The sequence below is a fragment of the Austrofundulus limnaeus genome, unplaced genomic scaffold (genome assembly GCF_001266775.1).
Source record: "Austrofundulus limnaeus strain Quisiro unplaced genomic scaffold, Austrofundulus_limnaeus-1.0 Scaffold36, whole genome shotgun sequence".
Lineage (NCBI taxonomy): Eukaryota > Metazoa > Chordata > Actinopteri > Cyprinodontiformes > Rivulidae > Austrofundulus > Austrofundulus limnaeus.
This window is the reverse complement of record NW_013952438.1, coordinates 859,275-870,404: the sequence shown is the minus strand read 5'-3', so window position 1 is coordinate 870,404 and position 11,130 is coordinate 859,275. Positions and strand designations below refer to the sequence as shown.

General features: G+C 36.6%; 1 protein-coding gene and 1 long non-coding RNA gene across 2 annotated transcripts in view; one reads left to right on the top strand and one right to left on the bottom strand.

The window, feature by feature from the left end:
• The first annotated feature begins 380 nt into the window (after window positions 1-380).
• Window positions 381-11,130, top strand: part of pstpip2 (proline-serine-threonine phosphatase interacting protein 2) — a 17,271-nt gene continuing 6,521 nt past the window's right edge. The window contains exons 1-7 of the mRNA XM_014006501.1: window positions 381-464; window positions 733-833; window positions 4,639-4,713; window positions 8,860-8,894; window positions 8,970-9,076; window positions 9,160-9,222; window positions 9,709-9,807. Of these exons, the coding sequence (XP_013861955.1) occupies window positions 432-464; window positions 733-833; window positions 4,639-4,713; window positions 8,860-8,894; window positions 8,970-9,076; window positions 9,160-9,222; window positions 9,709-9,807 (513 nt within the window). The 5' untranslated portion in view covers window positions 381-431. The remainder of the gene's footprint in view (window positions 465-732; window positions 834-4,638; window positions 4,714-8,859; window positions 8,895-8,969; window positions 9,077-9,159; window positions 9,223-9,708; window positions 9,808-11,130) is intronic.
• On the bottom strand, window positions 6,024-9,559 carry LOC106516243 (uncharacterized). Its single transcript, XR_001310075.1, has 2 exons — window positions 9,371-9,559; window positions 6,024-6,366 (listed from the first exon to the last, which is right to left on the bottom strand). It is a non-coding gene; the product is annotated as an uncharacterized LOC106516243 (long non-coding RNA).

Here is an 11,130-nt window from a genome sequence, read left to right as displayed (position 1 = left end):
TGTATGTATGTATGTATGTATGTATGTATGTATGTATGTATGTACACTGTATGTATGTATGCATGTATGTATGTATAATAATATATATTGGCAGCACCGACATGCACATATTCAAGAGGAGAAAAAAATAAAATCCTCCCTGTATTTTATTTCTCTAATTTACTGAGGAGAAACTAATTAGTTTATTACCTGTTCAGGCTGAATTCAAGGTTCAACGCTTCCTGTGAGTTCCGCTTTCAGCCACCAGAGGGCAGAAAACCACACCTTTTGTTTGTCAATATTAAGGGCTCCAGCTGTCATCGCCATCGCTACTGCGCATGCGTCATTTTGACTCTGGCGTCGCGCGGCTCTTCTGACCAACAGACTTGACACAGCGAGCTGATCCAAAGCCATTAAAAACTTGCTGCTTCACCGCCTTCTCTGATTCGGTTATGAAAAACCTACATTTTAAAGATTTCTTCTGGGTAAGTTTTGTTTACAGTTTTATTTTGAAGCTAAACTAGCTGAAATATTGTATAATTAACTGCCTTAAGTTCAGGTTATTCTTTTATTTAGTATTACTTCTAGCACTTTACATGTGAATCTAGAAATGTTAGTTTTATTTAAGTTAAGACAATATTAAAGTTTTTAAAAAGGGACATTAGAAAAAACAGTAATAATGGGTTTTATGTAATAACTGCTGATAATAAAAACAGACAAAATAATCAAATAATTCTCATCCATTCCTGACAGAACTCTGATTTGACCTCCACTGCTGGCTATGATGCCATCATCCTGTATCTCAACGACGGCAAAAGGACATGCAAGGAGGTGGAGGACTTCATGAAAGCCAGGTAATGATGGGGATGTGGGGCTCACTGACCATAAACCCCGAGTTTGTGGAGAGGAAAAGAGAAGGTGAAAATGAAACTTATAAAGATGGAGGAAGACGAACTATAGGCTTTGTAATGCCACAATAGCAAGAAGTTTATTACTTAGAAGAACTGGATACTTTTTTTTGTTTTTGCTAGCTTGCAGTTAAAGAGAAAGTGAATACTTCCTTGATGGAAATGCATATCTTTTACAGTAATACAAACACCAAACTGCTTCCCAAATGTCTAAATGCATTTTTTTTGTTAGGACTTAAGTGGTAATTTTTTATAAATGTGTTTGAAAAATAACCTTGAGTTCTTTTTTTAGCATCAGTTATAACAGTATCGCTCATTATAGAAAGGCAAAAAGTGGTTTTGCAAGTTTTTTTTTTTTAATTTACTTTACTTTTCTGCAAGTGATTATTCTTTGGTGCCAACCCAATTCAAGACAACTGCTGCAGCTAACTGACCTTAGAAAACACAAAAATGGCTTTAATTCAGTCAAACTAGAATTTGGTGTGGTAGTCACTAAGAGTCATTCACAACACAATTTCCAGTCAGCTTTAGCCAGCTTTAGTTATTAGAGCCAACCCTGCTTGTCTGTTAGCCAAATATCTCATGTACCACTGGATGACTTTCACCAAAACTTTCAGATCGTAATCACTGGATGTACATCTACATCTGATTAACTTTTAGAGTCAGTCCAATTGAATATGGCCACTGCAGCAAAGTAACCTTAGCAAACACAAAAGTTGCTCCAACACAGTCAGCTTAAGAGACATTGAGCTAAAATTTGAAGTGGTAATAGCTGGGGATTATTCACAACACAAAAACTGAGGATGAGATCTCCTTGCATGATGTTGCACATAACGTTTAGACGGTTTGACCAAAACTGCTACTCAACATAAAACATAAAATGAATCAAAAACTCTGGCATCTAAGGTGGCGAGGGATATTCCTTCAAGGAGCACAAGGCTTTTGATTTATGATGGTATTATAGAAAGTTCCGTGTTTGAATTTTTAAGTTCCTTCTTGCTTAATTTGCAGCACAATGATTCATAAATGATGCTGTTATGCTTGAGGAGAGAAACAGGTCATTGTGACAGGACCAAGGCACAGACTAATAAACCTGGGAAATATCACGGGACAATGCTGTGAAACAAAAAACCCAAAAGTTCCTTAAACTATTAATAGAAAGAATTTTGTAACGCATGGCGGTTTGCAAATCACAAGAAGTACAACTCGTAACCACAAATGTTACTGTTAAAAAAATGGTCTTAAAGTGAAATTCACGCCATAAAAATGGTGAAAAGAGGTAAAAAATATTTGAACCTTGCAGACAGTCAGTGATTTTATGCAGAAGTACACACATCACTGTTAGTTTCTGTACTTGTGTACTTTTCTTGTACATTAGTCACTGATACATAAGTTGAAGTATTTCCTGATTTGCTTGATCTAAACTCGCAGTCTGAGTAACACATCTGAAGTCACCAATGAGTAATTATCACCTCAATGCTTGAAAGGACAGCATAACAAGTGCATGTTTACATGTATATTTATCTGTTACCAAATATCTATTAAACCAGGGGACAGACTGTAATAAATCATACAGGACGAAATCAATACATCTGCAAGTGATTGTCTTTTGAAATCAACCTAATCCAAAATGACCGCCACGTTTGATGGACGTTAGCTAACGCAAAAACGCTTGTAACTGTCAGTTTTGCTAGCCTGGCCCTTGCCTTCCTATGCAGCTCCGCTCAATTCTAGTTTCCCTTCACTGCTCCGTCTGGGACTTCTTCCATTAACAAGGATTTCGCTGGCAGATTTTTAGCCGAACCAATCAGAGAACAGAACGTCAATTTTCTGCGCAGTGTCTGCTTGTAGTTTATTTTACCTGGGCCAATCAGCAAACAGAAGGCAGAGTTTTGAACGTCAATTTTCTGCGCAGTGTCTGCTTGTAGTTTATTTTACCTGGGCCAATCAGAGAACAGTAGGTGGAGTTTTGAACGACGTCGGTGTTCTGCGCAGTCTGCTAGTTATTTTAGCATAAGGCAGTGGAGGAAGTGAATGAAGCCAGTCCGTGTTGATAAGGCTTCCAAATAAAATTAAATATGTCTGACAAAACAGCAGCTCTCATTTACAGTCGTCTCGTTCGGCTCGGTATATTTCTCCTCTCAGTAGGGTTGTTTACAGCGCACGCGATTTCCGGTTAGCTTCTTAGCTTAGCCTCCTTCACACCGACAACACACACATGCTTCAGCAGAGGCCACGCCTCCTGCAAGAAATCGATTCTCCATGCATCAAGTCCAGACCCTTGTACGAAGCAAAGTGAAGGACAGGGTCTGGTTTTAACCAGGCCACAGTTTTGCAGACGTTGAGCCAAAGTTTGGTGTGGTAGTAGCTGAGAGTCATCCCCAGCACATAGTCTGGGCAACAGCAGGTCACACAAGTCCTTGGTTAAAAACTGCAGCATTAACTGTTGAACCACGGGACAAATTGTAATGAAACTTGCTGGACGTATAACTTTTAGAGTTCATCCAGTTCATGATCAATCTAACACTGCAAAAACTGTCCATCTTACCAAGTTTTAAAATCTTATATCCAGCCAAAAAGTCTTTTTGATTTGTGTTGAGACTGATTTACTAAACAAGAACCGATTGTGTAAGAATAATCATCTTGTTTTCAGAATGTGTAAGATTATTTGTCTTGTTAATCTGAAAATTTGACTCAAATTAAGTCAAAAAATTTCTGCCAATGGAGTAAGAAAATTTTACTTGGTAAGATTCTTGAAATACTTGATTTGACTCAAATTTTTCTTATTTCAAGAATCTTACCAAGTAAAATTTTCTTACTCCATTTAGCAGAAATTTTTGACTAAATTTGAGTCAAATTTTCAGACTAACAAGACAAATAATCTTACACATTGTGAAAACAAGATGATTATTCTTACACAATCAGTTCCTGTTTAGTAAATCAGTCTCAAAACAAGATCAAAAAGACTTTTTGGCTGTTATAAGATTTTAAAACTTGGTAAGATGACAGTTTTTACAGTGTAGTAAAAGCACAAATGGCTTCAGTTCAGTCCAGTTTAAAAACAGAGATAAGATTTGGTGTGGTAGTAGCTGAGAGTCATCTCCAACACGTACAGTAAAGATCAAAAGTTTGGACACACCTCATTCAAAGAGTTTTCTTTCTTTTCATGACTAAGAAAATTGTAGATTCACACTGAAGGCATCAAAATGCATCAAGAGAATGCCAAGAGTGTGTGAAGCAGTGATCAAAGCAAAAGGTGGCTACTTTGAAGAACCTAGAATATAAGACATATTTTCAGTTGTTTCACACTTTTTTGTCAAGTATACAATTCCACGTGTTAATTCATAGTTTTGATGCCTTCATTCAGTGTGAATCTACAATTTTCATAGATTCATAGAAGGATCTCATAATGATGTGAATTGTTGTTTTTGTTTGAACCAAATGCCGTCATTGTATAATAAAAGATGAAATGGCTTTTAATTGGCTTTGAGTTTGTCTGTGGTAGTCATACACTTCTTCCATTGTTCTGTTAGCCAATGCAAATGTCTTTTCTTATCAACCTTTTGAGATTTGAATTTAAAACATCCATGTCAGCAAACGTCCATTTTTCTATAGATAAGATCAAGTTGTTTGTAAATGTTCATTACAGATGCAGCATTTAGCATTCACCTATTAAGGAAAGGACAGTTCATTTGCTTTGTTAGCTATTCGTTGTTTATGTATTACAATATGTTATAATGATTTCTTTCAGGGCTTCAATTGAAGAGAAGTACGCCAAGGATCTGCTCAGTTTGTCCAAGAAGGTCTGTGGACACAACGAAATGAAGTAAGCAGCTTCTGAGTCGACGTGCTGTTATTATGTGTTTGAGCAGCTCTGTTTACCGAAGCTTCTGTTAATTAAAGGTTTATCTTTTTTTTTTCCTTTCTTTAAAGCTGATGTTGCACTTTTTTAAGTCTGGGTTAAGACGGCAGTGCTGATAAATTCAGCACACATGAGGTTAAACTGTTTAGTTGGCAATTTAAAAGTGGAAATGATGACTATTTTCAGTTTTTAGTGATATTTTAGTTTGTGTTTTTTTTTTTTCAACGCGCTCGTGTTGATGTGCCGCTCCTCCACAGGCACGTTAGGTTCCTGTTTGGTTGGTGGTCAGCTGAGCCTAAAATGGTTTTCTGTGCAGAAGTGTTTGAGTGAAGAGGAAGGAAGACTGATGGGTGAAAATGACTCACTAGAAAGGATGTGTTTTACCATCCTTTGTTGTAAAGGTTCAATATGTTGTCCTTTGGACCCATCAAACAGTACAGTATAATTCAATGCATTTGACACACTTCTAAGGGAGGGACTGGAGAGCCCTTAAAACACATTTAAAAGAACTGAACACTGACTCAGAAAGATTTCCGCTATGGTGGACATTAAAGTTCTATTCTATTCTATTCTATTCTATTCTATTCTATTCTATTCTATTCTATTCTATTCTATTCTATNATTCTATTCTATTCTATTCTATTCTATTCTATTCTATTCTATTCTATTCTATTCTAGTTTTGTAGGGAACCAGGGCTATATGTTATGGGCCCACCTGTTTTCAAAATAGTGTGTAAAATATTAAAAAGTCCCTTCTACAGAATATAAATATTAAAAATTTTTGTACAATAATTATACCCAATCATAACACTCAATTGTTTCCAATTAACCTGTTCACCTGTGGAATGTTTTTTTTTTTCATTTTGGTTGTTGCAGGCATCAAAATCAAAATGAGTGACTTTTTGCAATAAAAATATTAAGTTAGTAAGAATAGGATTTGTAAATCTTATATACAATATTCTGTTTTTATATGTTTTACACAATGTCTCAGTTTTATTGGATTAGGGTTGTAAGCATTGGTGATTGACAGTGTAAGAGAACTATGATCTCTACACTTCTCAAAACTTAAAGTTATGAGGAATCACGAGTTCTTTCTCTGGGAAGATGAAATACCTCTCCGTGTAAATGTGAGAAACACGCACACACAACAATTTGCCAACTCAGTACGTTTTCTAAAATAAATGATACTTATTTACAGAATAAAGTAAACCACTTATGTACAAACTAATGTGAATAATCAGAACTTTATGAGTTAAAACATCCACAAAATCACGTAGGCGTCCGTAATAATTTATGTAAGTATGACAACTCAGAAAGAATAATAAACTTTAGGTTTAGATCTTGATAAACCAGATGTTTACAGGCACATTAAACTTACGGCAAGGTTTTAAGATTAAGAACAGTAAGGAAAAAAGGAGGATTAGTTCTAAGATTTAAGAATTATCCATTTTCTTATGAAAGTGTAAACCAGAACGAGCACCCTGCGTCTTCACCACAGCGTCAGCCGGACCTCTGAACACTCCGACAGTTGAGGTCAGGCAGGAGTCTCTGTGAACTTTGATGTTTGCGGATGACATTGTAGTCTGCTGTGAGCGTAGGGAGCAGGTGGAAGAGAGCCTGGAGAGGTGGAAAAATGAGAAGATGAGGTGTACATGTGTGTGAGTAAGAAGGAGACAAGTGTGCCAGAGAAGCAGGAAGAACTAGAGCAGAAGTCTTCAACCCTGTTCCTCGTGAGCCACTGTCCTGCGTGTTTTAGCCGTTTCCCTGCTTCGGCACACCTGGTTCACTTAATTAAAACACATATTCAGAATATTATCAAGTTTAGTAGAAACTTGTCAACTCAATATTTCAGTCCAGTGTGTTGAAGCAGGAAAACATCTAAAACGCATGTGTCAAACTCAAGGCCCGCGGGCCAGATGTGGCCTGCAGGTGACTCCCATGTGGCCCGCCAGGGGGTTACACCCCCCCCCCAAAAAAACAACTTTTTTTTACTTAACATGAAATTTGTTTCTAATATCAATAAAAGTTAAATTTAAAATGCAACAAAATTAACTTAAAAGGTGAAAGATAATGACAATTGGCCTGAGGAGGTTGGTCTGAGCTATTTATTTGGATAGAACAGTCTGAAAATAAGCTGCTTTAAAGTCAGCATCAACCATAAACTAAATCTGCCATTTAGCTACTCTAGAAACTCATCAGTGAGAAAAGCTTTGTTTTCTCACTGATAATAATATTTCTGTATTTGTCTCAGATTTAGTCAGTCGTACACTTAGCTCTTAGTGTTTAAAAGAGGACATGTTAAAACACTGTTTGGTCAAAGTTAAACATGAAACATCAAAGTTCATCACAAGTGGCCTTTCGAGGGCTCAGGTGGCCCTCGGTGAAAATGAGTTTGACACTCCTGATCTAAAACATGCAGGGCGGTGAGCTAGAGGGTTGGTGTGGTAGAGAACAAGGCTAAAGATAGGGTCAGATGGAGGCAAGTAATTCTCTGTGGCAAACACTATAAGTAATATATTACTAGGCTGCAACTACTGGCATCTGCCCAACAACATTCATGAAGATAGAAGGCTTACAATGTTTGTGCTTCTCAATTTCCTTGCTTGAATTGCAGAAGTTTTGCTCTCTTGTTGCCTGAGATCTCTGTAAGCAGTACAGAGATTTTGTGTAACAAATGTTCACTTGAAATAGTCATGGAGTTGTCGTGGGTGACTTAAGCCCTTCTTGGTTTTATTATGGGTGTCTCCAACCGGCGACACAGGAGCCTCCTCTAACAGAAAACATCCATGTCTAAATACCATGCCAAGTAATATTTTCTTCAAACACTAGTCTAGATCTGCCTATTTTCACTTCAAAAGAGGACTATGGTAGATTAAATCATAAACATGGAGGCGGCTGCATAGAGGGGTATTACGTTTGTGGAGGTGGAAACCAAAATAATGTGCTTGGCCAACTCTACAAACAAACAAACAAACATAAACAAGACATGGGTTTTTACGATGTAAAAACAAGTGTGCATTGCCATGTAGCATGTCTTTGCCTGCAGCAATGGACTTGCAGAATGAAGTTAGACCAAGCTCAAAAGTGTTTTCTATACCAGCTTGTGGCTGTCACGTCAGCAGGTGTTTGTAATTAAGGTAACTGTGTGACAATATGAAGTTTGAAGAGATTTTTTTTGTTAAAGTTTCATTAGCTGGGTTTTGAACCCTGATCTTCCACATGAAAGTCCATGACATAGACCATTAGACCAATGGAGCTGTGGCAGATGGTGGCAGGGGTTGGTTTGTATGTGTGCAGAAAGAGGCCACATTGCCAATACAATTATTGACACAAAAATGCATTATATTACAACAACAGAGCGGTATTAAGACAATATTATAGTAAAACATCAAAATACAATCATATTAGTACTGTAAACACTGAACTACTGAGTTGAAATATTAAACTATGGTGCAGTAACATTAATATTTCATAAACTATAAGTTTTACAGGCACCAAAAGGCATAGCCATCATTTGGCACAGGGGCTTTACAGATATAAAATTACAATGGCAGCTCTAGGACAAAGTATGCAGGAGGAGAAGCATGCCAAAGCTGAGATGACTTGGATGGGTAACGAATCACAATAGTGTGCATTGCATTGACAATAAATAAATAAATAAATAAATAAATAAATAAATAAATAAATAAATAAATAAATAAATACATACATACATATAGGTCGGGGTTTTCAAAAGGTGGATGTTAAGTGCGGCCACACTGAAAATTTACCAAGTTTCTCACAATTTTGAGACCAACTTTTCTTCAACAGTTGCAGCACAGTGAGATTCCACCCTAAAGGTGATTACGAAAATCTGACTTAGTCGCATCTGATGGGAACTAGTTATGGAAATGCAATGCCCCTGTAGGGATTCCTGAATTTTGGTCCACTTTGCAAACTTATTGAAAAAAAAACAAACAAACAAACAAACAAAAAACTATTTTTCAGAAAATATTTGTCTCACAAGTGTTTTAAACAGCTTCAAAATTCCAGCAGCCATATAAAATATTACATTTATGCACATTTTATGTAAAAATAAAATAAATATACATATTTTAATTTTTGTTTTAGCACATTAAAGAGATCTCTGGATATGTTTAAATTACGTAAGTATATATATTTTTATTAACATTTTGATTCATGTGTTCTAGCATATTATTCAAATGCCTTTTTTTGTGTAGAGACTGAACAAGTCAGTCTGACACACTTGCAGCTGGCACACAGCATGAGGGAGGAGGCCAAGAAGCTGGAAGAGTTTAAAGAAAAGCAGAAAGAAGTGAGGAAAAAGGTTAGTACTTTTTTTTACACTGTGACACGTTCGTATTATGAATACATGTTTATTTGATAGTTAATTGTGTCACTTTTAAATAGATAGAACAACAGATGGATGTGCTCCACAAACAGAAGTACTCACAGTACAAGAAGACGATGGACGTAAGTAGAAGTGGAAATACTGAAGATTAGTTGTTGTTTAAGATGAAAGGATTCAATGTAAAAGTTTTCCTTTTGTATTTTGAGGATAAAAAGAACAAAAACTACATCAGACACAGTTTGAAGGACTGATTTGCCAGAACTCCCTTACCTGAGTTTATGCTTTGCACTGTTGGAAGTGTTGCTGTTTGGTCCTTATTTTTAGTCCTTCTTATGGAGTTTCAGTTGCATGTGAAAATGGTCAGTGTCATTCCCTCTCTGTTCTTCCTCTTTGGTGAAGGAACGGGTTTTAACCAGTCTGACATCACGCAAAAAGTTACAAAGTGGGGGGGGGAAAGGAGAACTAATGACAGTGAATTGATTTCCTTTAATGCATTAAATCCCTTCTTGTTTTGTTTCCTTTTTTGTGTGATGACAACAGTTCAGAATGGACTATTTCTAACTTTGGTGTTTTGTTTTGTTTTGTTTTTTTGTTTGTTTTGTCGTCAGTCCAAGAAGACGTACGAGCAAAAATGTCGAGACAAGGAAGAAGCAGATCAGAACCTGAACCGGAACACCAACCTTAGCAACACCAAGCAGTTGGAGAGGGTAAACACAAGAACAAACATTCACACATCTCAAAGTAGTTTTTAAAGATGAAGTACAAACATAAAATATGCATTGAAATTTAATTATAATATAATATAATATAATGCGTAGCGGGGGTCATATTGTTTTCATACCGTTTTTTTTTTTTTTTTTTCCAGAGATTTTTGGTCAACCGGCTGCACCTAGCAGTATGAAATTTAGTAGGAATACAGGTGTGGCCCACCTACACCGCACTAGCAAACGGTTTTGTGATAGACCCCCTATTTCAAGAGGGGGTTTCTATTTTAAAATCTGGTGTCTGCACATACAAAAATACTTATTGCTCCAAAAATATTCAACATAGGAACTTCAGATTTTTTTTTGTTGTTGTTGTTTATCTCTGATGAAGGGCTGTCATTTCATTTCAAACATGATCAGATCTTGATGAAATTTGGCACAGATGTTGTCCTATCTGACCTACACTGACTAAGACTCCAATAGCCTCATATTCATTACCTCCACCCAAAATGGCTTCTAACATTTCTACATTTGTAAAGCATCTACGGTACAATTTCCTGGAGAGATTAATATGGTATGTGACATCATGCATGTGAATGTGGCTTGTTTCATTGTCTCTCATCAAGTCACTCATATAAATACCAGAACATCTTAAACAGCTGCTCTGTGTGAGTTCTGGTGAGTGTGCTGTGTGTATGTGCGGGGGTCATATACATGCTACCACTATGCAGTATCTAACTTCCACTTTTCCACTTCAACAACTTTATCCCTGAACTGTTTTGTTGTGTTCCTTGCTCTTCATGATGCTGTTTGATTGTGGATGTTTTCTGACATTCTTTTGGAGAACAGCTGGATTTACACAAAAAATAAATTACACACAGTTGGACTTTTTAGGTGATTTCTGAAGGCAATTACTGTAGTTCCTCTGTATTTTGATTATCAGGGTAAAAGGTGACCTGAATGCAAAAGCATTACGTTTAATTTCTTTTTGTTTTTAAACTAAGTATTATTTTTCCTAAAGCTAGATATTTATTTCTAAACCATGCATTGAGATGTCGAATCCAGCCTAAAGATGAAGCAAAACTTTCATTTTTACAGTCTTTTTCTCAGCTATCAGCCTACTATACAGCGGGTAAAATAAGTATTGAATACGTCACCATTTTTCTCAGTAAATATATTACTAGAGGTGCTAATGACATGAAATTTTCACCAGATGTTGGTAACAACCCAAGTGATCCATACATACAAAGCTGGACTGAGATGTCTGATGTTGTTCCTGGGATCTGTTTTAGCCACTGCTCCAGTTTGGGGGTGACTGCCCCGAGG